The sequence below is a fragment of the Cervus canadensis genome, chromosome 8 (assembly GCF_019320065.1).
Source record: "Cervus canadensis isolate Bull #8, Minnesota chromosome 8, ASM1932006v1, whole genome shotgun sequence".
NCBI classification, from domain to species: Eukaryota; Metazoa; Chordata; class Mammalia; order Artiodactyla; family Cervidae; genus Cervus; species Cervus canadensis.
In genome coordinates, this window is record NC_057393.1 from 16,251,221 (window position 1) to 16,275,807 (window position 24,587).

Genomic DNA, 24,587 nt, shown 5'->3' on the forward strand with positions numbered 1-24,587 from the left:
ACTGAGCAACTTCATTTTCACTTTTCACTTTCTTGCATTGGAGGAGGAAATGGCAACCCACTCCAGTGTTCTTGCCTGGAGAATCCCAGGGACGGGGGAGCCTGGTGGGCTGCCATCTATGGGGTCACCCAGAGTTGGACACGACTGAAGCGACTTAGCAGCAGCAGCAGCAGCATCCTATTTCTGATACATTTTTAGAAATGCTACTAAATAAAAACATCTAATGCACACAACAGTCAAACTGGAAGAGTGTATGAAACAGGCTTAATTTCTCTAACGTGGGTAGTGGGGTCTAGTTCCAGTGAATTTAAAAAGCAGTCTCCTATGAGGCGAGGTTTACAGGCAACAACTTTCCTAATTGGCTTTAGACCAACCAAAATCTGTTCTATTTCTTCCATGGAAACTTCAGCATCGAACTGTCATGCAGTGTTTTTGCAATTTTTCTTTTTTTTTTTTGAGATGAACAGATAACAGCTTTTATTGAAAGGTTTTACTCTAACAAAAATTTCAATCCTAACAATTTTATGTTTATTTCTTTAAATTCCCTTGAGATAACTAGTATTTTAGATGGAACATTGCAAAATTCAGAACCAGGATTTTGAACTAGGAATCTGCTGATGCATTCCTAAAATGCAGGTGTCTTTTGAAGAAGCTCATAATCAGGAGGTAACTCTGATTCTTCAATGCCTAAACCTTACCTCACCTGCATCCTTAAGCCTGTTACCTTATTTCCTTTTAAAACTATTTTGAGAAACACTGGCTAAAAAGAACCATGGGTAGGTGGGATTAATAATTAGATTTTTCTCTTTTTTCCCATTGGGCTATGTATTACATGTTTCTTTCAGTTTCCAATTAAGGGTCTTGGCAAATACTTAAGTGAATGGAATAAGCTTAGAGTCAAATTGTTTTAAATGTCAGTTAAAGAGAAGAGTTCTTATATGTTATAAATCTACTAAGAAATAATGCTTACAATGAATTACATTTCTTAGATTGCACAAATAATCCTTTCTTTAGGGAAGTGATTATGAAGGATGGGGGTGGAAAATATAAATCTCACCCAGGGGGATTTTTTTTTTTAAGCTATACATTCTCCCTCCACAAATATTCTGATATATTCCTTTTTGTTCTCTCTGTGGAATCAATGCTATAGTGAACCACTGACTGTTACATGTCATACCCTTTTGTATATTATGAATTATTGTTTTATATTTATCAGTGAATGAAATGTTACCAATTAGAATTCTACAAAAATATAAGACAATATTTTGTTTAAATTACATTATTTATTTTTAATTATCCCTCTTAGTCCTGCATGCATTGTTAGCACAAAAATTTGATTACAACCTCCACTGAAGAGATAGTAGGTACACAATCACCATCTGAAGAGTTTCTTCAGAGATGACTGACCTAGAATTCCAGGCCATCATAACACTGTCAGTAACCTATACAATGTTCAATAGAAAAATTTACCAAATATCCTTTGTTTAATGTAAACAAGGCAGGAGGCAAAACAGATATTATAGTAACACTATTTTACAGGGCCCAGAAATATGATTACCTACCATGTTTTAACACATCAAGTGTCACAATGACATGCATATTTTGATTAATTGTACAATCCAAAATATAATTACCATATAAATTGTGGTTTTAGCAATTCACTGTAACTTCTGTCAATACTTATAAACTTCATAATTAAATGGTAATTGTATATTAATGCAATAATTTATGGAAATATGTTACCAAGAATTATGAAGTAATTCCATAATTTGTGCCCCGTAAAATTAAGTGTAATAATCTTTACACTAGCAACAGTGTAAGCAAGCTAAGGATTTTGGTCCTCATAGATATATACACAGATATATATACAGATATACACATACAATAATGTACAATTAAACCAAAAAGCTATGAATTCACTCACAGCTTATATATTGCACAGACAGATACATTATGAGAACATTACAGAGTTAGAATGTGAGTACTACAATGATAATTGGCTGGCTAAGGACAAATCTTGAGTTCTATCAAGTAAAGAATGTGGCTCATTACTAAAGGAAAAAAAAAGCCAAAGACTATACTGTTAAGAGATAAAGTTTAAAAAAGAATGTTATACCCATACACCAATGTGAAGCAAGACTAAAATTCAGTTTGGAACTTGCTATGGCAAGCGATCCCTAGGGTGGTTCTGCCCACCCAACTGTGTGCAACAGTCACTGTTTTGCACATGCTAAGGAATAGAAAAGTCAACTTCTGAATATGGCTAGTTATGTAGGACAATGTTTCACTAAGAAATCAAACTCACTGTGAGAACTTCTGCTGGCTTTAGGTCTGAACTAAATAAGAAAAAGAAAAGAAAGACAGAAACCAACTTTTAAAAGATAAACAAACTATACCTTAAGTTTTAGCTGATTACAAATCAAAGTCATTATAATAATTTAGGAAAATAATTATCTTTTAAGCAGCAGCATACAGACACACACACACACAAATAGGAGTTAAAGCTTTTCTGAGCTTGGTTTCATGGATTAGCCGAAAGGTCCCATTGTGAAATCAAAGATAAAATAGTATTTGGCTTTCGAGGTAACATTGCCATTACACTTATTGAACTCTATGAAAACATTAAGAAATATCTAATACCTCTTAATGTTCTATTTTAAATACACCTACATCAAAGTAGACTACAACTACATCTAAAAATAAAGATGTTGCAGTGTTCCTTGAATCAATAAATACAGCAAAAAGAATAATATGCCTTCCCACGGTTAAAAATCATTTAAAGAAAAACATGCACAAAGTAACTATCTCCCACTTATTTCTTCATTGTTTCACTTAATAAATCTCCTAGAGTGAGCTAACAAAGATTTGCATTGAATTTAGAAATTTAGCTTTTTTGTCGTTTTAACAGTGTAAGCATTCTAGAGCCAAGAACAGTCATATTTTTTTGGACATTCTGTTCTTAATAAATAGCAAAAACAAACTACAAAATAAATCAGAAAAACAAATACAACAAAATTAGCAGTAGGTGTAAAATATGCTTCTACACACATGCTGTAGGATGTAGAGATGCAAATACGCCAAACAAAACAAGTTCTCTCAAGGGGCAGTTCGGTTCCTTTCCTGCTGGAAGGCTCGCTAGACTGCTGCTCCCACAAACGTCAGTAAATGGGAAGGAAAGGAGCAAAGTGCTGCTGCTTAACACATCAACTGAAAAAACAAAACAAAAACCCAAGAAAGCTCAAAAGTATATCTGAGTGATAAGCATCACTTAAAGGAAGCACAGAAAGTGGATCAGCAAACACCCCTGTGTAAACCAAGGACAAGCGGGCCATGCACAGCTCAGCCAAATACCCACACCACTCCTTCCTACACACGTGCCCACACAGATATCACCTTACCCAATTCTTTCATATGTAAACAGGACAGATTGGCTGGTTTGCTTTTAAATCTCTTTAGAATGATTTAAAACAAAAGACTGAGAAAAAAAACTGTAAACATTCAGGAGGCCATTGGCATTTTGATTGCTGCCACCTACACTACAATGCGTTTCAATACGAAAATCAAATTATAAAGCAAGTTTCAGAGAGGGACGGAGAGATAGAAAAAAAGAAAAGGGTCTCAACCCAATACATGTTAGTCAGCTTAGAAAATACTATTTTAGTAAACAATACCAATGGTGATCACAAATTCAATGTTGTTGCAAAAATGACAAAGTTTAAATTAACTGGGACCCCTACATGAAAATCAATCACTAACCTGGCTATGTGCACAAAAGAGTAAAAGAACGTTTCTTTAAAAAATATATATATATTAATCAAGAATTTATCATATTAAACTGTTATTCTTAGAAAAGCTGAAGAAAGTTAATGGTGCTCTACACATTTTTATCTTCTATTATTAATTCATTTGATAGTTCCTAAATTGTATTTTTTTCTCATTTACAGTTTTTTTTAAATATTTTGTTTGATAAGAATTCTGACCTTAAAAAGTTACAAAATTAGGGTTTTGGTTTTTTTTTTTTTTGCTACTTATTAATTCAAAAGAATGTAAGCACTTGAGTCCCAAAGAATGTCAAAAGGCCTTGCTACCTAAAAGGATATTAGATTAACAGAAATATCATCAAAGTCATAACATCAGAAATTTTGCAGCTTTTCACACAGGCATTAGAAATGCTTATTTCCTGAAGTTCCTTTGATTGTATCCTGGATTCAAGGACGTGCAACTTTATATACAGAACCATTATGATAAAGCCAGTGAAAACATCACACAACACTGTACTGAGTGTCCACTCAGTGGGTTCTGAGCGGTTCTGTCCAGTTTAGAGCAATGCTTCATTTAAAAAGGCTTTTTATTGTCACGTGGCTGGGTGGAACGGAGGCTTTTTTGATGAAATGTACATGATAGTTCTGTTCCCTTGGTTACTTGAAAGATGCTGTTTAGGGCGTGGAGGCTGCGTGGTATTTCACAAAGGCAATGGCCGCCAGCTCCTTACAGAACTCTTCCAGCACAATCACACCCTCCAGCAAGGTGATGTGGTCAATCCTGGGAAGGGAAAGCAGGCAATCAATCAATTCAGGATATCAGCAGATCATCAAACAATGGCAAAAGCTTTAGACAAACAACGTGAGAAACACTGACTTACACAGGGCCTTCAGGTTCCAGACCAAGTAATCGCTTTCTGACTAATAGAAGCTTGGGAGTAAAGTCTTGAATACGCTGGATTCGAACCATGAGGTCTCCAACAACCTGCATCACAGGAACAAAAGGGGCTCAGTTCCTGAACAACTCCATGGGGGATTTTCAGGATAAAAAAAAAAAAATTCCATTTCCTATTACTAAATGAAGACTGCCACTTTTCACTATTCATGTAACAATCTTTGACAAAGGACCCACAGCTATCCCTTAAAATACAAAAGTTACATGTATCATTTAAGAGAATGATTCTTCCTTTTTTCTCCACATTCTGCAGTAAAATAATTCTAAACTGAAAATACATGATATTTTTCATTGTTGTTGTTTAGTGGCTCAGTCATGTCTGACTCTTTGCGACCCCATGGACTGCAGCACACCAGGCTTCCCTGTCCTTCACCATCTCCCGGAACTTGCTCAAGCTCGTGTCCATTGAGTCGGTGATGCTATCCACCCATCTCATCCTCTGTTGTCCCCTTCTCCTCTTGCCTTCAATCTTTCCCAGCTTCAGAGTCTTTTCTAATGAGTTGGCTCTTTTAATTTTTCATTACATGACACTAATTACACAGAATGTTATTAAGATGTTAATTGGTCAGGTTGATCAATCCTGGAGAATAGAACAAAACTGACAACTCACCCTGACGATCACAGAGAATAGAGATCTACAGCCAGAAGCAAGGTTCACATAAGGGTCCAAGAGGTACTCATGTATGTGTGGATGAGGGAAGAGAGAAAGTCTAGATAGCACCGACGTCACTTGTAAGTTGACATCATATGGCTACAGAGAGGGAGAAAGCAGAAAGATATTTGACATTATCTTTATGTATATACCTGAGCACTGAATTTACCATTTCAATTTGTCTTTTCAAGAAGGGACAATCTACCATCTTAATCCTTCTCAATATGCTCTTCTACAATGATAGTATCTGTAACTAAATTAACTCTAGCTCTTACTGTCTCAAAGTGCATACATCACAGTCCTAAAACTAAAACCAGAAAAGCGGGCACATAAACATATAGGAAAAATAAACATATAACACTGTCAGAATGTCTCTGCTTTTTGCAGGTTTTTTAAGTTAGTAAGATAGTTCAAGAGGTCATCAAAACCCAAAAAGACTTATACACTACAAACAATAGAAGAGATGTTAAACATTAGACAAAAGATAAAAGGGAAGGTATTAAAATCTTTTAAGTAATCTGATTTTAGAAATGATAATCCTTGTTTTAAATTATTCAACTGCTGCCAATTATCAAAAGCATATATACAATAAAGTCATATACGTCACAGAACATTGTCAACAGAGTAAAAGTACTTGAGGTGTAGAGATAACTACCCACAAGCCGTAACAGTGAACTAGAAGATAAAAAATCACGATTGCAGAAGGATCACCGCCTTTACTGGGCAAGAGCATTAACTCTTCCAAAACAATGACTATATATATACCTGTGTAAGGCTCCTCAGACACGCTTTGTATTACAGTGTTACAATTTTACTAGTTTTTTATACTTAATCTGTTTATTCCTCATAGAAAGCAGCTTGGAGGTGCTTTACATTGTATGTGTCAAAATCAAAACAAGATGCAATGTTTTGCATGTTTTGCAATCAAAACATGATATGCAAAAAGAGTTGCTATTATTGTGCCTAGAACTTTCAACAGAAATCTCTCATCCCTTCCAGTTTTCTTCTTCTAAGCAGTCTCTCATCCCTTCCAGTTTTCTTCTTCTAAGCAGTCAGAGGCAAGTGAGTGGCTGAAACAAAACTGACTTCAGTGAGAAGGTTGGAAAGAACCTCAGTGACTGGACGAATGAGAAAGAGATGATGCAGCAGGAGGAAGGGAGAAGTGATTCAGGACCAAGGTAATATTCACCAGAAATGGTTAATCAGAATGGTTTACTTACCCTCATTCATTGAGTAGCTCTTAAGCCCTTGATCATAATGAATACCAACTAAGAAGCAAATATTTGGCATTCAAACGATGACCAACGCTTGAGCATGTGCCAGAAGATATCAAAGATACTGTTATACGAATAAAAATTCAAGTCCTATGCTAAAGTCCAATTTCAGTCTTTTTTGCTTACTACTAGATTCATGAACACAGATTTTCTGAAAGAAGTAAAACTTCCCCTAAGTCACTCTTATTTAAAATATAGTCTTACACAAGATAAATGAAAGGAGATACCACTCCCATTATAGGATAGACCGAAGGGCATCTTTTCCTACTTGATAATATTGGCGACAGAATAGCCTTCTCCAAGATTCAATTCAAAACAATGAATTCACATTAAACTGCATTTTGGGCACAAAGGAAACACTTTAAAAAATCTTTAAGAAGAATACATTTGGTAAAAAATGTGGACAAAATCATTTAAAATACAACTTAAGTACAGTATTGTATGTGACTTCATTTCAGGTAGTTCAGATTTTCAGGTCACTAAATTCCGCCATTTATAGGTGCTTTACGTAAATAAACTGACAAAATTTGGCTTTTAACAATGATATATTACTACTTAATTTTCTCTATACGGTGTTACTTTGGTTTTAAGCTTTTTGAAACAAGAAGCTATATCTTTGGTTGTTTAAGAAACTTAAGGCTGACTCAGATTATATTTTAATGTTGTGAAAATGAAAATGAAATTCAGCTAGATAGTAACTGTTTCATCATACTCTGAAATGGTCTCTACTTCATATTGGTAATAACTTTAAAACAAGCTGGCTTTTTTGGGGATTCTTAATACTAGCTGTTTGCATCTATTATTTTGATTATGTTGTACTTTTATAGAGTGTTCACCTGAAATAAAAGTTAACCAGATTTTTCTGACATGTTAAATGGACTTGACCCATTTTTTAATGAGCTCACCCTAAATACAAGGTCTGAATTTTAGGACAATGAACTTTGACTTAGATGTCACCTGCTAACTCAATCTCAACTCTTTTACTAAAGGCCAAATATGTAGATGGCCAAAATTATAAGAATTTATAAATCTCAACGACTTGGTAGTCTCTGAAATTTCTTATAACACTTTCATTTAACAAGATTTTATATTTTTAAAAGCAATTTAAATTACTTTTTCCCCCCATTGTCCTTTTAAGCAAATCAAGTAATGTCAGCTTCACTTAAACAATAAGTAAATGTGAGAAACAGCTACTTGAGTTGCCCAAATTCAAATTTTTCCCTTTGAACTTAGGTTTTCCCACATTTTTCCTGGTATTCTTTACATTCTGCTGTGAACCTTAGCATTTTACTATCTTTTAAAAATCACTACAGTTAAAAACAATACTAAACACACTATATTTTTCAAAAATTAAGGCTGTGACAACACACCAGTGTCATGAATACCTGATGTCATAACTTCTCAATTATACATGCAGAAATTAGCTACTTTATTATTAATTATTCATAATAATGTTTAATCCCAGCCTGGTTAGCCTGATACTATTAGGGGTTTCTATGTACTATGAACACACACGCAAACATCATCTTTAGCAAAAGCAGTTAGAAAAGAGAAAATGAAATTAAACCAAGCACATTAGACCCACCAGAATTTATGATTATCTCTGCGATCTGATTATAATGTTCTTATCTGAAAAGGCTTGGGAAGTCAAGGTTTTTAAAGATGGAAGGCTTGAGGCTAGGCTCCACAGTTCACTCACTAAGTCACATTAAATAAAACTAAGGATTCGTCATTTATACAATAGTACAGGGAGCTGTCCCGCCTATCTCAGGGTTCCAGGAAGAATGAGTGGGACACTGTGTCTGAACTGTTGTTGCACTGTGAAGAGCTATCTGGTGAAAGAAAAAGAACTGCAAACATTTCAGGATATTGTCTCCAGTGTATCCTTTGTGCCAGTGCTCTACAAACGGAAGGGAAAAATGCTCAAGTGTGATGGAGATTCCAAGGGGATCTTTCCACTCAATTCAGAAACTACTTTTTAATATTTAGATTCCTTTTGAGTGCTTTTGGTCAAAATTTCTAAAGATTACTGACTTGATACTGATTGTTGATGTCTCCTGGGTGTTCTGTTTAATCAGATTCAAACTAAGCCTATAGAACCAGCACAAAGACACAATACCCTGGGAGATTTATTGTAAACCTCCCCACTAGCTGGGGGTTGGGGGGGGGTGTTAAATAGCCATGATGTATACAGCATAACACCTACAGTGAAAGTGAAAGTCCCTTCAGTCCTGTCTGACTCTGTGACCCCATGGGCCTACCAGGCTCCTCTGTCCATGGGATTTTCCAGGCAAGAACACTGGAGTGGGATCTCTAGGGGATCTTCCCAAATCAGGGACTGAACCCGAATACTTTGGTTGTTAAGTATTAAATATCAATAAACAAAAAATGAAACAGCAGAAATTCAGTACATGTTGTTAGCACATTAAAAGAAATCCTTAGTTTCAGTTGATGTGACTTAAGTGAGTGAACTCTGCAGCCTAGCCTCAAGCCTTCTTTAAAAGTCTTGGGTAAAAACCTTGACTTCCCAAGCCTTTTCAGATAAGAACATTATAATCAGATCGCAGAAATAATCATAAGTTCTGGTGGGTCTAACGTGCTTGGTTTAATTTCATTTTCTCTTTTCTAACTGCTTTTGCTAAAGATGATGTTTGCGTGTATGTTCATAGCACATAGATACCCCTAATAGTATCAGGCTAACCAGGCTGGGATTAAACATTATTATGGATAATTAATAATAAAGTAGCTAATTTCTGCACGTATAATTGAGAAGTTATGACATCAGGTATTCATGACACTGGTGTGTTGTCACAGCCTTAATTTTTGAAAACTATAGTATGTTTAGTATTGTTTTTAAAAGAAAAAAAGGACTTGACACTCTGTCTTTATTGATTATTATCAGAAACAGTGCTGGCTGAAGTCAACCCAGTGAAATACTTCTTAATTATCATTTCTTTATTTGGCTTTCTGGTTATTGAAGACAGCCTGATTGTACAATACATTCCTTTTGTAACTCCCTATGCTCATATAAATATTTAACTAAAATGCTAAAAAAAAACCCAAGTTCTTTAATATAGGTTTTCAAATTAATTCTAAATTGGTTAACTCAGTTTTCATGCTGAGGTACGTTTAGTGCCACGTAGTTTCATTTCAAGTGTCCATATCAACATATAAAACATTTCAAAGCTCTATCATCACTCTATATGTCAGGGAGAGAGGGAGGGAGGGATTCTCTAACCTCAAGTTCAGTTCTGACAGTCAGAAAGACACAGCAACATACCAGCTGCATTTTTACTTCCCTTGAAATAAGTAAGTTAACTTTTTATATTCATTTCCCCTTATGAAAATGAATATCATTCACAAGTTCTTTCTCTGAAGAAGCAGGTTCATCTAATACTGTTCTGTAATTTTAGTGAGACCAGAGCACTCAAGATTTGGTTTGAAATGACGTTTAAGGTCTTCTGTATTAAACCTAACAAGTTTCACTGTACCTGTACTAACTAAAAGGCTTTCTAGGAAAGCACTCTAGTCACTGCCAAAAGATGTTAAAATTACTGTTAATAAGACAATGGTCCACAATGAGAAGTAAACACACAAATCTGTAACACTTGTCAGGCCAGATAAAAGTTTTAACATAATGAATGCATCAGAAACCCACCAACTGTTGGCAAAAGTCATCTGGTGGAAAAAAGAAAACAATAAAACTACTGAAGATGTAAACAGAACCCACAGTGAACGGTAAGAAAATAATACGAAACTAATACTTTAAAACTTATTACCTGATCAAGAATTCTTCCCATCCTGTCAAATAAGACTTTCAAAAAATGACCTTCAAAGAAAGCTGCTTCTAAATTGCACCTTTCCAGTGCTTTTGGAGAGCCAGGCCACTCCCATCTTAAGCAGATAGCACAGTAGTCCCGGAACTGCGGAGATAGCAATTGGATCATTAAAGAAGAACTGAGCAAAAACAGATTGAGATTAAATAGAACAATTTCCCTGAATAGGCGTAGCAATCCGCTCGAATGCAGAGTGTCTGCTAAGTGTCAGGTACCACAGGAGACGGAGAAGATGGCATAGATGACACCCTGGTGAGAAAGCAGGCAGATTCTCACTTAACCAAAGTGCCCCTCGCACTGCTGGGGCAAGCATAAGCATATGCTCTTCCCTTTGGAGGACTTCAACCCTTTCCTTATTCTCATCACAGATTTAGAATATTTAGAAAGCAAAGTCAGTCTTAGCCACATTTCCCAATCTATTCTCAAATGTCACATGTAATGTACAAAACAGATGAAATATAATAGGTGAACAGACGCATGTCATCTGAGAAGGCAGACTTGACTTTGCTACCACGTGTTTACCCAGGCACATTGCTGGGACCGTTAAGAAGAAACAGGCTGCTGCAAGTGTGGTCTGAAAACTGCTCACCTCCATCGCAATGAGATGAGTGCAAAAACGGAGAGCCAGTTTAGAAACTTTTCAATTTCACTGAGTAAATTTTATGTCTGTTCAATCTAATAAAATAACTGGGGCTTGTATTTAGTGTTTTTTCCATTTTTCTGGCATTTTGTTTTTATATTTTACAAAAGCATTGGTCCATGACAGGTTAAAAGTAAGTGGAAACTGGCCCTTACTATGCATTTTATCAGTAAGGATTACCACAATATGGATTTTTGTAAGCACAAGAATATCTCTTATAATAAAAAGAAAATTTAAAAGTCTTCCCTGGCAGGTAATTTACTTGAATTTAAAAAAAGAAATTTGGAGCATAGTTTTCTTCCATATTCTTTCCCTTTTCACATCCTCCTTATTAAATAAAGCAAAATTACTTTTGATATCTGTAGTTTACAAATTAGCTGAGATTAAAATATATTCTTACTACAAAGCACTAGCTTCAACTTTTAAAAGAAAAACATATTTAAAATGATTAAAAACCCAACTTCTTCAATATCTTGTGAGTTTTAAACTATTTCTTTCAATAGACAATTTTCTTTATAAAATCACATCCCAATATTTAATAAAGCATTTTTATATTAAAATTTTTGAATTTCTGAGCTAGAAAATAAATCTAAATTTTTTCTATTCTTTTTGTCTCATTTCAAATATTCCTAAAACAATTCTGTTGTCAGAATATGGAAATACAACTTTTCAGAGAGAATCACAGTAGTTTAAAAATCCAATCAGTACTACTGAGGTTGGGGTTGCTTTCATTGTCTCTATTTTGTTACATGAATGTATTTGGTACCCTGGTACTCTATTTATTCACATAGTAGTGGGGACTTGAATTTAGGCTTAAAGTATCATGAATTAACTGTAAGGGCATGCAAGTTAATTATCAATAAAAGCACACTTCCACCCAAAAGATTTAAATGAAAATTAAATGCATATTTTTCTCATGTGAGGCATTTCAAAACTTTGGAATTTGGTAAAATGTAAAATGCTACAGGGGGCTTCCCTGGTGACTCAGCAGTAAAGAATCTGCCTGCAGAGCAGGAGATATGGGTTCAAATCACTGGGTCAGGAAGATTCTTTGCAGAAGGAAATGGCTACCCACTCCAGTATTCTTGCCTGGGAAACTCCATGGACAGAGAAGCCTGGTGGACTACAGTCCATGGGCTAGAGAGACTGAGCACACACACACACACAATGCTGCAAAGGGAAAAGATGATTGGGAAAAGCCCATTTAATAACTAAGAGGAGACGTTTGAGAAAGTGGTTTCAGGGAGGGGGAAAGCTGGGATGCAGAGGATGAAGAGGCAGGCCTTGGGAATTACAGAGGCGTGAGAACAGTGGGGAAGAGGGAAGGAAACAGCTGTGGGTTGGGAGTAATGCTAGAATCATTTAAAAGTCACGGTTTAGATCAGCAGGGAGAAGGATCTAGGGGAGAAATAACTTCAAGGACAGAAAGAAAAGAAAGAAAAGGGGTGGGGGGGTGGGGAGGAAGCACAGAGAAATTTTGGGACAGAGACACATACTCAGTGAAAGGCAGTCAGGTCACTGACAGAAAGCGCAAGCAGTGAAGAGTGGAATTCAGGGGAACCTCTGGAGAAATAACTGTGGCCCATGTGACGAGGGCTGTGTCTGTGCATCTTATTAGATCTCACATCAGATCACTTCACCTACCTGCCTGTGAGCGTCTCGGAGGTAGGTGTCGTATCCAGTGCCCTCCACGTGGTAGGACGATTTTGCTTCATCTGGGACCAGACAGAGAAAACTTAAAGGAAAAACAGCCATAATCAGTAACACAAATACTCTCACAACTCAATATCTCTATGTATATTAAAATATCTAGCAGTATCTTCAATTTAGCCAAGTATTAATGCAGATGGAAACTTGAAAAGTATTTATCTTGAATCAGTCCTACAATTTACTGGTTAAATACTGTCATTATTTTAAAGGTTTTCTTTAAAAATTACTCATTTCACTTAAAGTAGAAATCAAGCAGAAGATGACTTGACTCTTTCTACATTACAGGGCAATGACAGAGAGCCCTGATGTTTGTTAGTCTCAGGAAACTGGCTTTTAAGTAACAGAACCTTAGATTCTCAGGCACCCTAACTATGCATCTTGCACTATGTGTGGTTTTCTCTAAAGCCACCTCGCAGCACCTGATAGGATTGCAAAGGAAGAAAATTACTGGGGAAAAGACACTTAAAAAAAAAACCCTTTATAGAGGACTTCTCTGGAGGTGCAGTGGATAAGAATCCACCTGCCAGTGCAGGGGACAGGGGTTTGATCCCTGATCCTGAAGAGTCCACACGCCACGGAGTTAGTTCCTGCGCTACAACTAGTGAGCCCATGTGCTGCAACCACTGAAGTTCGCACACCTACAGCCTGTGCTCCGCAACACGGGAAACCCACACACCGCAAAGAACGGACCCTGCTCTCCGCAACTAGGGAAAGCCTGAGCCTGAGCGAGGCAACAGTGACCCGGCACAGCCAAAAATAAATAAAATGAATTAATTTAGTTTAAAAATATATATAAAAACACAAACTAATGAAAAGAAACAGCCCTCCGCTTAGCACGTGTGAGTACATGGCTAGTGAGTTCAATCCATCGAACTGGAAATTTTCAGTGTTGTTCCAACTGGGAATTACTTAAAATTGTTCACATTAAAAAAAAAACACGAAAGGCGAGTACCCTGAAGATTGTTTAGTCACTACTACGCTAGAGTTTTTTTCCTTTCCTCTTTTGTATCGATTGTTGCCTCTAGGCTGTTCACTAGCTGCATAAGCATTTCAAAAAGTTGACATAATCTTTAAAAAAGGGAAGACTGAGTTCATGACATATCTCTACAATGATCAAAGAGCAGAGCTGTTATACGTTGTAAAAAGAAGTGAAAGAGATGTAAGTCAAATACATACAGCAACTCACCTATTTACAATTTTGTGGACTTCAGTTTTCCCATCGTTTTTGGGGTGGTCTGGAGTAGCGGGAGGTGAGGAGCTAAGCCACTCTTGATTTGACAAAGTGTTATCTGGTGAAATGTCAGTAAATAAGGGATCTTCTTCCAGATCTCTAAGTTTAATTTAATGATGCATAAAAAAATTTTATTATATTTTCTAAACCAAAAGATTCTATGCTATGTTCTCAGAAACCTCTACATAATTTTGCTCATAAAAGAATTAAGGAATAATGAATGTACGTCTATTGTACAGAGAAATTAATATTTTTTACTAACATCAAACTCAAGGTTATATTGACTTTGTTAGTTTAGAGAATAGATACTGCTGCTTGTGATTTGGAGGGACAATATCAGGACATCTAAATTTTATTTTTAAAAAAACTTTTAAACTGTTAAAGTATTTTTAAAAATACTTTAAGAGAAGAAGGAAGAGAAGAGAAATTAAGAGGGGAGAAAATTATGACTTAATATGAAACACTAAATTCAGAGCTGGACAGAAACTTACACTGCTCCTGCTATTAATCCATTCTCCACTACATCTTTATCTTCTGGGCACACAGGTTTATATTCTGTATAGTTTCTTTCTTCAAGATTTCTTAGGACCAAATTGTAAAGAATGTGCTCATTGGGTTTTTGTAAAAGATGTTCAAACATTCTTAATGTCATTATGCTGATCTGAAACCCAAAATGATAAAAGGTAACTGAAAAATACTTAAACTGTTTTTCATGATTTCAACTTTCAAAATAAAAAGCCACATAAAATAAGGCTGTATTCAAAACATGACAAGTACATCAAAGTCAGTATGTCAAAGAACCTAAGTCCAATTCTAAATCCTTGTACAGCTCACCTCATCAGATATGTGATCACAGTGTTCAATTAACCTATGTCTTAAAGGATGTCTGCTAATTTCTGCCAGAGTTTCTGGTTCCCTCTGTTCTCCAAGGATGAAAAACACCATTTCTTGAAGCAAAATGTCGGAGGTTACTTGCCGAACAATGCGATGGAGCAGAGCAGTTGATGTCAGAATACCCATCTCAGAACTGCATAACAAACAGGTAATTAGGGGGCAAGAATAACAAGAACACAGTGATTTTTTTAAAAAAGTAAACAGGCCACTCATGGGTGTCCCTAGTAGCTCAGAGGTAAAGGATCTGCCTGAAATGCAGGAGACATGGGTTTGATCCCTGGGTTGGGAAGATCCCCTGGAGAAGGAAATAGCAACCCACTGTAGTATTCTTGCCTGGGCAATTCCATGGACAGAGGAGCCTGGCGGGCTACTGCCCATGGGGGTCACAAAGAGTAGGACATGACTTAGCAACTAAACAGCAGCAAAGAGGCCACTCACGTTTGCATTAGCTGAGGTTCCATAACACCAATAAAAAATCTTTCATGAACAGCTTTGGCAAGAGCAACAGCAGCAGTCTAGAACATAGTATTAAGTATCATATTTTTAAATGAGAGAGATTAATTTATAACACCACTAAATCAATTTGCACTCTCCATCTAATTTAATGTAGAAAAACAAACTTGCCTATTGCCTATCTTGTCGATGGCATATAAACCTAGATAAGATGATAGCTACTGGTTCCTTTACATGTTATCTAAATTTCCAAGAACAAAGACAAACATAAATAAAATATTATCCCAACCACTTATTGTATTAACATCTCCCCAAAGAGGAGACATGCAGGGAAGCCAATGTTACCTTGTAAGGGGTTGTGCTATAATACTTAAAGAAACCTAAGGACAGAATTTTAACTGTGATTTATTCCAGAGCTGTAATACACATATACACATACACACGCACAAACACACATATATATAGTTTTGGAGAGTTTGCTATTTCATTTTATTTATTTTACTAACTATGCTATCTATCCTAAGATAATTAAGACATATTTAGGGATATAGACTGAGTATTCAAATTTCACTCAGTAGTTATCTACATTTTTAAGTTATTAATTAAACAACAAAAGTATTCAAACCTTTTGTGCTTCCTTTATGAGTTGATCACAATAGTCAAACCAGGAGAGAAATGAAATTAAGGCTCTTTTTCCAGGAAATGCTGAAGCATCTTCTTTATGACTATATGAGTCCAAGCTATAGGACACAGAAGAACACAGAGTTATTCAAAAGCATTAGTCCAATTCAGTGCATACGGGGAGATGAAGGCCCGTGAATGAGCACACGGGATGACACATTTAGGCAGGTGAGACTGGATGACAATCAGAAGAGGGTTTTATACATGAAAGCCAAAGATAAGAGAAAACCTTTTAGATAAAACTTGTGAATAATTTTCGCTCAGTAAGTGGAGAATGGAGCTACAGCAGAGAAAGCACTGAGATACCTCCTCATGTTTCTACCTTAAATGTGACTGAGTAACAAGAACGGAAAGTTGGAAGTTCTCAGCCTCTAGGATGAAAGGAAAGGAACATAAAGGAGGGACAGCAAAAGGAAACGACTGATCTGCTTCTCTTCCTTCCTTAAAACACTACCCAGTAGTGAAGTTCAGAAGTGGGTCTGGCCTACAGATGTTGACAGAATACAGAGTGGGAAAAAACAAGTAAAAACCAAAGAAGGGTTAAAAATGCACAAAGAGTAACAGGTTCTGATATCAAAAATGTTAGGCTTCTTAGAGGTGGTGGGGTTACAAGTAATTTTATTTATGCTGCTTTACACTTTTAATGGGCTTCCCTTGTGGCTCAGCGGGTAAAGAATCACCTGCAATCAAGGAGACCCTGGTTAGATTCCTGGGTTGGGAAGATCCACTGGGGAAGGGATAGGTTACCCACTCCAGTATTCTGGCCTGGAGAATTCCATGGACTGTATAATCCATGGGGTCACAAAGAATTGGGACACAACTGAGCTACTTTCACACTTTTAATAACTTATAAATGTTCTGCAGTAATCCTACGTTCATATGAGAATCAAGAGGGTAGCCCTAACACTGGGGGAAATAGGTGAGAGAGGTGGGAGGTGAGGTTCCACACAAGTTTTTTTTTTTTTTTAAATACAGTCAGATAAAGTTACCAATCTTAAGGTATTAACTGATCACTACAAGAGACAAAGGGAAAGAATAGCTTAACTATGTGACACCTAGACTGTTACCACGCCAATTCGTTCTTGATAACATAAAGCAAGCCTCAAAACAACATCTGGTTTAATCATGACTAGCAATGTTATATTTTTCAAACCTGAAAAGGTCTATCACTGCAAAATGCAAATGGATTTAAAAGTGTATGTTTAAGAGGTCACTTTCATAGGAAAACACAAACAGTGGCGGCTCTTACCCCCAGTTAATCGCTTCCACTGTTTCAATATCCAAGGGGTCCACTGACTGAGGTAGGGCCTTGTACAGGGAGGCCAGCCTGTCGGTGAGCAGTTCGCACAAGCACGTGCTCTGCGTGAGGCACTTGGCGGCCGCGGGCTCCGGCAAGCTCACTAACAGCATCAAGCCCTCGCAGGCTTTCACGGCTATTCGGCCATCCTGAGGGAAAAAACACGCATCCTTACAGTGCCTGCATCAGACATACTTCAGGTTGTTTGGCAAAATTCACCTTAAACGGATTAACGTTTTATGCCAAAATAAAAATAGATTTTTTTTCTCTAGGCATTTAACGGTGATTATGTTAGGGGGAGAAAAAGAAAAGATGACTCACAGGACTTCTAGTAAGATTTAACAAAGAATTCACTAGGTTGTAATCCTGGTTTGGACGAACAACGGTGGCCTCTGGCAGCGCAGTGACACTGAGATTTTCCAAGCTCGTGGACAGGTCACCCATCTGGTGAGAAGGCTCATCTTCTGAGTCTGTGTGCTCCGTTCCAGAAGCACCCGACGGTTCCTCTGGCTGACAGGACTGGCCTGTATCTGTTGACAAGGAATCTTGACTTTTTAATACATCTTCTGAAATTGCATTTGGGCCTCCTTGGGAAGCCAGTGATTTAAACTTGTTCTGAAAAGGAATACATGCTTTGTAAGATTCACGTCAAAAGCCTTATAGAAAAGAAATCATATTTTAATGTGTTTTTCTGTAATTAACACTCAATATCTGGCCACTGTCACAACAGATAAAAGTGTTATGATGAATGAAAATACCCAAACTTAAACAAACTGTGCTTTAGATGTCTTAAAATTGCATAGGCGTTTATCATAATCTTCAGAATAGGATCTACAAAATGTCTTACACTGACAGTAAACAATGAACAACATTAGTAATAACTATTTGACTGCTACTGAAAACAACTGATGCTAGTGAGGAAAACATAAGATTCAGGAAGTTTCAGTTGCTGTTAATTGTTTTCTCATCACTGGCCTACTAAAAATAAATAGCCCTAATGCTGTTTCTTCTAAAATTAGTTTCTAAGATGATTTTTCTAAGACTTTTCCTTATACCTCGCTCTGTAAATATAATACCCTGAGGACATTCTTGTTAGTATTTTTGAGGATAAAAACGAAGATTTGCTTGAAATATTGTGAACCCCTCCCTACATGGTACACAGCCAAACACAAAAAGAACCTAAATTGAAGCAAATCATTAGTTTCCAGGCAAAGGTTTCTTGATTTCCATTTAAACGTAAGAGCAAAAAAATCAAATCACACACACAATTTAGAATTCATCATAAATCAGCTTCTCTGCAGGACCTATCAGAGTGCTTCATCAGAGAAGTGCATTAAATGCTGGATAAAGTCAAAGTTCCACTTCCAAAATTACATGACAGATACTATAAATCACTTTTATTGCTATTAAAAGTATAGTTTAGACCAATCTTATTGAGAAATTGAGCTCACAGCACATATATTAGAAGAAAACAATCCTATGGAACTAAATGAATAATCCAAACAACTTCCCAATGTCCTATGAAGTCAACTGCATATCATAGTTTTTATGAATGTCAAATATTTTATTCCATCTAAAATGTTAATACTGTTGTTGGGAGTAGCATCTCGGATAAGAATGGCAAGAGGAAGAACAATCCTGGGGTCACGAAGAGTCGGACGTGACTAAGCAACTAACACTTTCACTTTCAGCACTCACTCCCTAAACTAGTGTTTCTCAACTCAGGACTGCTGGCTCACGGTTTTCTGTGGGGCTTGACAGAAATGCAGAATGAAAGTATCTGGAAGTGAAACCAAGGGATTGCATTTTAAAAAAGCTCTGCAAGCAAGCACGAATTCAAAGCCTTTGACAATTCTAATCTATCTGTCTGGGTCCCTTTTCTTGCCACATAGCCTAATTAAACTACGTGAACCACACCACAGACTGTCCTATCTTCACTCCTTTGCTTGTGCTCGCCCATTCTTATCTAAACATGTCAAGGCTCATTTCAAGGACAACCTCTTCCATGTTCCCTCCTAATGACGAAGGCAGATGTAATCTCTTCATCCTCTAAGTTTTAGGGGCATTTACTCTGTATCTTTCCTACGATACTCGCCTCACTCTACCTTAGATTACAGTATTTGAACATAAGTCTTCCCTCATCACCAGACTACCAACTCCTTTACAGAAAAGAATGTTACTAACTTATCTACCATCTGCATTTAACTCATAGCAAACGCATCTACTGGCTGATGTAAATGAAGTGAGAGATTAGATTTCAAGGGATATATGCTTGAGAAATGCAAAGTACTTCTACTAGTGAAAGTGAAAGTCACTCAGTTGTGCCTGACTCTTTGCAACCCTGTGACTACACAGTCCATGGAATTCTCTATGCCAGAATACTGGAGTGTGTAGCCTTTCTCTTCTCCAGGAAATCTTCCCAACCCAGGGATCGAACCCAGGTCTCCCACAATGCAGGCGGATTCTTTACCAGCTGAGCCACAAGGGAAGCTCTATTACTATCACACTAGTAATAAAGCTGCACATCTCAAAAGATTCATTCATTCAATAAGTGTTAATTAAACAGTTATTATGCATTGTGCTAGATACCAGAGAAGCTATGAGGACCCAAAGATTAATAAAATAGAATCCTTGTCCTCAAGGAGCTTACTGACCAGGAAGAGAAAATAAAATGCACATAAATGACTCTAATGCCAGGGAGACTGTAATAACTGACATTAAAAGCATTAAAATTAATATTAAAAGCATACGAATAGTCTAGTCAGTTCAGAAAATAGAGTCCCCTACCACCTCAGGCTTTGGAGAAGTAGGTGTTATAAAAATGCGGGATTACAGCAGACATGACACTAATTCAGAAGGGTGGTGTTATACTGAGGTCTACATGTAAACGTGTCTCTGAAGACAGGCAGGCATACATATGCCTGCAAATTTTCAGTTTCTGATCTATGGCTGTGTACTTCTGAAACAAGTATCAGAGATTCTGAGAAAATCTCCTTAAAGCTTAAGCATGGAAAAAAATCTACGCATCTAAAGTAATTTAGGTTACCTAAGAAAACTTAAGTAAAAACGAACTTTAAGAAGAAAAATCTCACATTGAGCCAAATCAAGATATTTGATATATTTATATCACAAGGCTATTATAGCCATTTTGAAGCAAATTTTCAAAATATATGTCATGAAAAGCAGGTATTCATAGTCCTTAACACTAACCTAGAAATTTAAATCCATGCAATTTTGCAGCTTGGTAAGGTAGGTGCTTACCTACCTCCAGTAACAGTGCAGAATAATATCCTAACTTACTTACTCAATAAAATGAAATAAAAAATGAACCCATCTATTAGAACAGCTAAAAATTTTAAAAACAAAACAATAGGAAAAAACTTGACAATACCCAGTCTGACAAGGACATGGAACAATAGCTCTCATACGTTGCCCCTGGGCTGCAAAATGATAAACCCACTTGGAAAGAGTTTTGCAAATATTCACTTACTACTACATGATCCAGAAATCCTACCCTTAGGTATTTCCCCAAGTGAAATGGAAACCTAAGTCCACACAAAAATCTGTGAATGTTTACGATGGCCTCATTCGTAATTGTCTCAAACTGGCCCATAAATCCCTCAACTGGCAAATGGCTAAACAACTGCAGTACAATCTATACAACAGAATACCACTCAGTAGTATAAAATAGTATCTGTTTGTTTCCAAACTCACAGAAGACTCTCAAATGCATGGAAGTGAAATAAAGAAAAACCGGACTCAAAGGCTGACTATATTTTTATGACTTTTTGAAAAAGAGAAAACTTGGGATGAAAACAGATCAGTGATTGCTAGGGGCAGAGGTAGAAACAGGATGACCAGGAAGGGACATGAGGTAAGGCGATGGAGTTGCTGTCTATCCTGATTGTAGTGATGGTTATAAAACTGTATGTGTCTGTCAAACTCACAGAATCAGAGAGACTGAGTTGTCCAGTGTATAACACACTTCAATCTTAAAAAAAAAAAAAAGATAAAAAAAACCCTTTTTTTAAAAAACTAAAAAACCCTGACATTTTCCCTAATATATTTCTAAATGACTACTGCTAAAAAAGAATAAATGAAAGCAGGAAAAACAGAAGAGTTATTTTCTAATTTAAAACTGGAAATAAAATCCAAATATTAACTGATTTAAGTAAACCACAATTTGGTGACTATGGCTAGGAAAAGACAGTACCAATTAGCAGAGCAATCCCAATGCTACACCAGGGTGGGGAGGTGACTCGTGATGTTTCGCATCTTGCCCAAATCTGCACACGCCACTCTTACCCTAGGTCAGGTTACCCACACACCACGCTTGAGCAAGCCTGGCTGAAAATATGATAGCTTAAAACTTCCCGTGACTTCCCTCTTCCAGATTTGCCCTTCAACCTGTGCTCCTAAGCTGTAGCTTTGTGTTTGTCCAGCCCCTCTTCTGCTCCCTACATGCCGTTCAGTCACATTCTTTGAGAGTAGTTTTTCTCAGGAGATTTTGGGTTAAAATAAAACAGTGCTCTTAAATGAAAATAATTCTGGGGAAGTAAAATAGGCTATCTGTTACTCACAAAATGTAATTCCTTCTAATAATATTTAGAGAATTCAATTCTTATGATAATTTTAATATACACATACTTTGAAGGTTGACAAGAAGTAAACTATACCTCCAGGAAAAAATTAACCAAATAGGGATCTTGTTTCAGCTTTGCACACACAATGCAGAGAAACTGAATTTCTTCATTTTCTGTTGGCGTTGCAAGGACTTCACCACACAATCGAATTAACTTCTGTCAAAAAATTTAAAACAAAATTTTAAACTTAGGCTATTTTTTTTAATAAACATCTAAACAGCCATTCATTCACCTTCAGGATATTTTAAATTTTCAAATAATGCAAATACACTGCATTTTTCAGAAAGAACACTATTTGCAATCACCTATATCAAAATAAATCTGCTAGTAATAAGTTTTTCAAATATGTTACTCTAAAAAATTAGTGAGGTTTTAATAAACTTCTTGAGATGTCATGGAAGTAAGTCAATGGTAAAATTAATGTATAAAATTTTAAGAGAGAAATATAGAGACAAGAAGTGCATTTAATACAATGTCATGCATCAAGAAAGCTCAAGTATCAACGTTTGCTACTTTGCACGTTATTTTTACCCTTAGAAAAAATCATATAAAATTATTTCTATGCGAAAAGCAGTGAACCAAATAGTTTTATGTAAAGGGAACAAACTACCTGCACTGGCCTGTGCACGTTAATGTGTGGAAGCAGCGGCTGCCGGATTTTCCCCAAAAGTTTGGTATAGAACACCAAGACTTGTTGCTTCATTCCTGGAGGACACTGGGTACAGGAAAAAAGCAAACAAGAAAAAAAACAGACAATGCAAACTTTTTTACTCGAAAACTTGAAAAAAATCAGACACAATGTATGTGAATATATTACACCTTCAAAAATCAATGCAATTAGACAGTTAGTGACTTTGTCTAAATAAAATTCTCAATCAAATTATTACTGACTGGTATTCTATAAATAAAATTTATAAGAGTGTGTGAGACCACAGGCTCATGTAATCACAAACAGCGTGGTGACAATATGCCATGGTAACTGGAGTTTGGTTCAGGTAACGCCAAGCTGTTAATATTCTAAATGCTAGGGTAAAAGAAAGGCCCTGGCCCAGGCAAAGGCACCATCTTATCACTTACATTTATGACAGGTAATCAATAACCTTTCATCATATATATGGAGGGGTAACTAAAGTCTAACACATGTGTGTAAATAAAGGAATCCTATGTATAAATGGCTGTGATTTATTCTAACAATGTGATTTTAAATTAGTTGCAAAATTATTTACATTATGATTATTATAGGCAACAAATATTTAATAAATAAGTTTTGATAACATGCCAATTGTTTTAAATATTTGCTGAAAGGCAGATAAACCTGACTATCATGCGTGCTGTAAATTAAGAGTATGAGTTAGCAAGGTTATATGTTCTAAAATTAACCTGCTTATGTTGACTCAGATTTAAAATAGTCACAAAATATTTCCAAAACATCACCATAGACACATTATATGGAAGTAGCATAATAGCATAAGCTATAATCTTAAGCACAATAGTATGTGAAGATAGTAAATACCTTAAATTATTCACATAAAACACAATATTTATAATCACCAATATCAAAATAAATTTCCCAGTAGTATAATTACTAACATTTGCTCAGAAATTGATTAATATTTGCTCAATATAATGTTGCATAATCTCTCTCTACAAAGGACAGGAAAAAGGAGGGAAGAAGGGAATGAATTGGAAGATACTAGTGAGTAGATATTTAGCTAGAAAATATAAACTGAATGAATCTAACCTAAAAATGAATTGGAGAATTACAGACTTAATTAAAAGGAAATCGTCTTCAAAATGACTTCATAATTCTATTTGGTGTTTAAACATCTGTTTGAGGCTTTTTTACTTGATTTTCACATAGACTACAGAAACTCACAGAACAGACGCACCAATTTTTAGAGCTGGGGGAGGCCCCGTGGTGATCACCTCTTTGTTTTTAAAGAGGAGGAAGATTCACCAAAGAGACTTACTTCAATTGGTTCCACTCATCAGAAGTGTTAATGTCAGAATGATCAGTGACATTTTCTTTCTTTCAGGATTATGAAAAATAATTTTTGTAACCCATTATTCAATGGGATCCTTCTCATTTCCTTTGCTTCTGAGCATTTGCACTTGAGTAGATTTTTGTAAATGTTTACATTGTAATTCTAAGCAGCCTAAGTACCAGTTGTCTAGAGGATTTGGGAGCTTTGCTATCTCTATGGAAAGTCATACTCATACAGGACAAACAATTTTCTGTTTTTTTCATGTACTGACTTGAATCCTTCCATGCTTAATATACACCTCTACAGTTAAATTTAGTGCTTGGCAGCTTCTTTATCTCTAAGACATGAAAACATATATTACATGTACTTGCCTAAGAACATCATGTGGATTAGGAACTTACATCAGCTTTCCCTAAGGTATATAATGTTTCCAAGATCTTGTGATGAAGTAAATATTCCATACATGGTCCCGTCTCTCCAAATTCCCGTTCATTTTCTTCTTGTACTAAGATAACTAACATCTGTTCCAGATGAGATGGAATATTTGTATCTGTCACCGGGGCTTTATCATCTAA

General features: G+C 36.2%; 1 protein-coding gene across 2 annotated transcripts in view; it reads right to left on the reverse strand.

Moving 5' to 3' along the window:
* Nucleotides 1–1,263: 1,263 nt before the first annotated feature.
* The window catches only part of FHIP2A (FHF complex subunit HOOK interacting protein 2A), a 37,097-nt gene continuing 13,773 nt past the window's right edge, over nt 1,264–24,587 (reverse strand). For both annotated transcript variants that reach the window (XM_043475349.1, XM_043475350.1), the window contains 15 exons: nt 24,414–24,583; nt 22,638–22,742; nt 22,061–22,183; nt 17,706–17,999; nt 17,337–17,533; nt 16,032–16,146; nt 15,392–15,468; nt 14,894–15,086; nt 14,551–14,720; nt 14,015–14,158; nt 12,763–12,853; nt 10,422–10,565; nt 5,327–5,467; nt 4,643–4,746; nt 1,264–4,542 (listed from right to left, as the gene is read on the reverse strand). In XM_043475349.1, the coding sequence (XP_043331284.1) occupies nt 4,437–4,542; nt 4,643–4,746; nt 5,327–5,467; nt 10,422–10,565; nt 12,763–12,853; nt 14,015–14,158; nt 14,551–14,720; nt 14,894–15,086; nt 15,392–15,468; nt 16,032–16,146; nt 17,337–17,533; nt 17,706–17,999; nt 22,061–22,183; nt 22,638–22,742; nt 24,414–24,583 (2,174 nt within the window). In that variant the 3' untranslated portion in view covers nt 1,264–4,436. The remainder of the gene's footprint in view (nt 4,543–4,642; nt 4,747–5,326; nt 5,468–10,421; nt 10,566–12,762; nt 12,854–14,014; nt 14,159–14,550; nt 14,721–14,893; nt 15,087–15,391; nt 15,469–16,031; nt 16,147–17,336; nt 17,534–17,705; nt 18,000–22,060; nt 22,184–22,637; nt 22,743–24,413; nt 24,584–24,587) is intronic.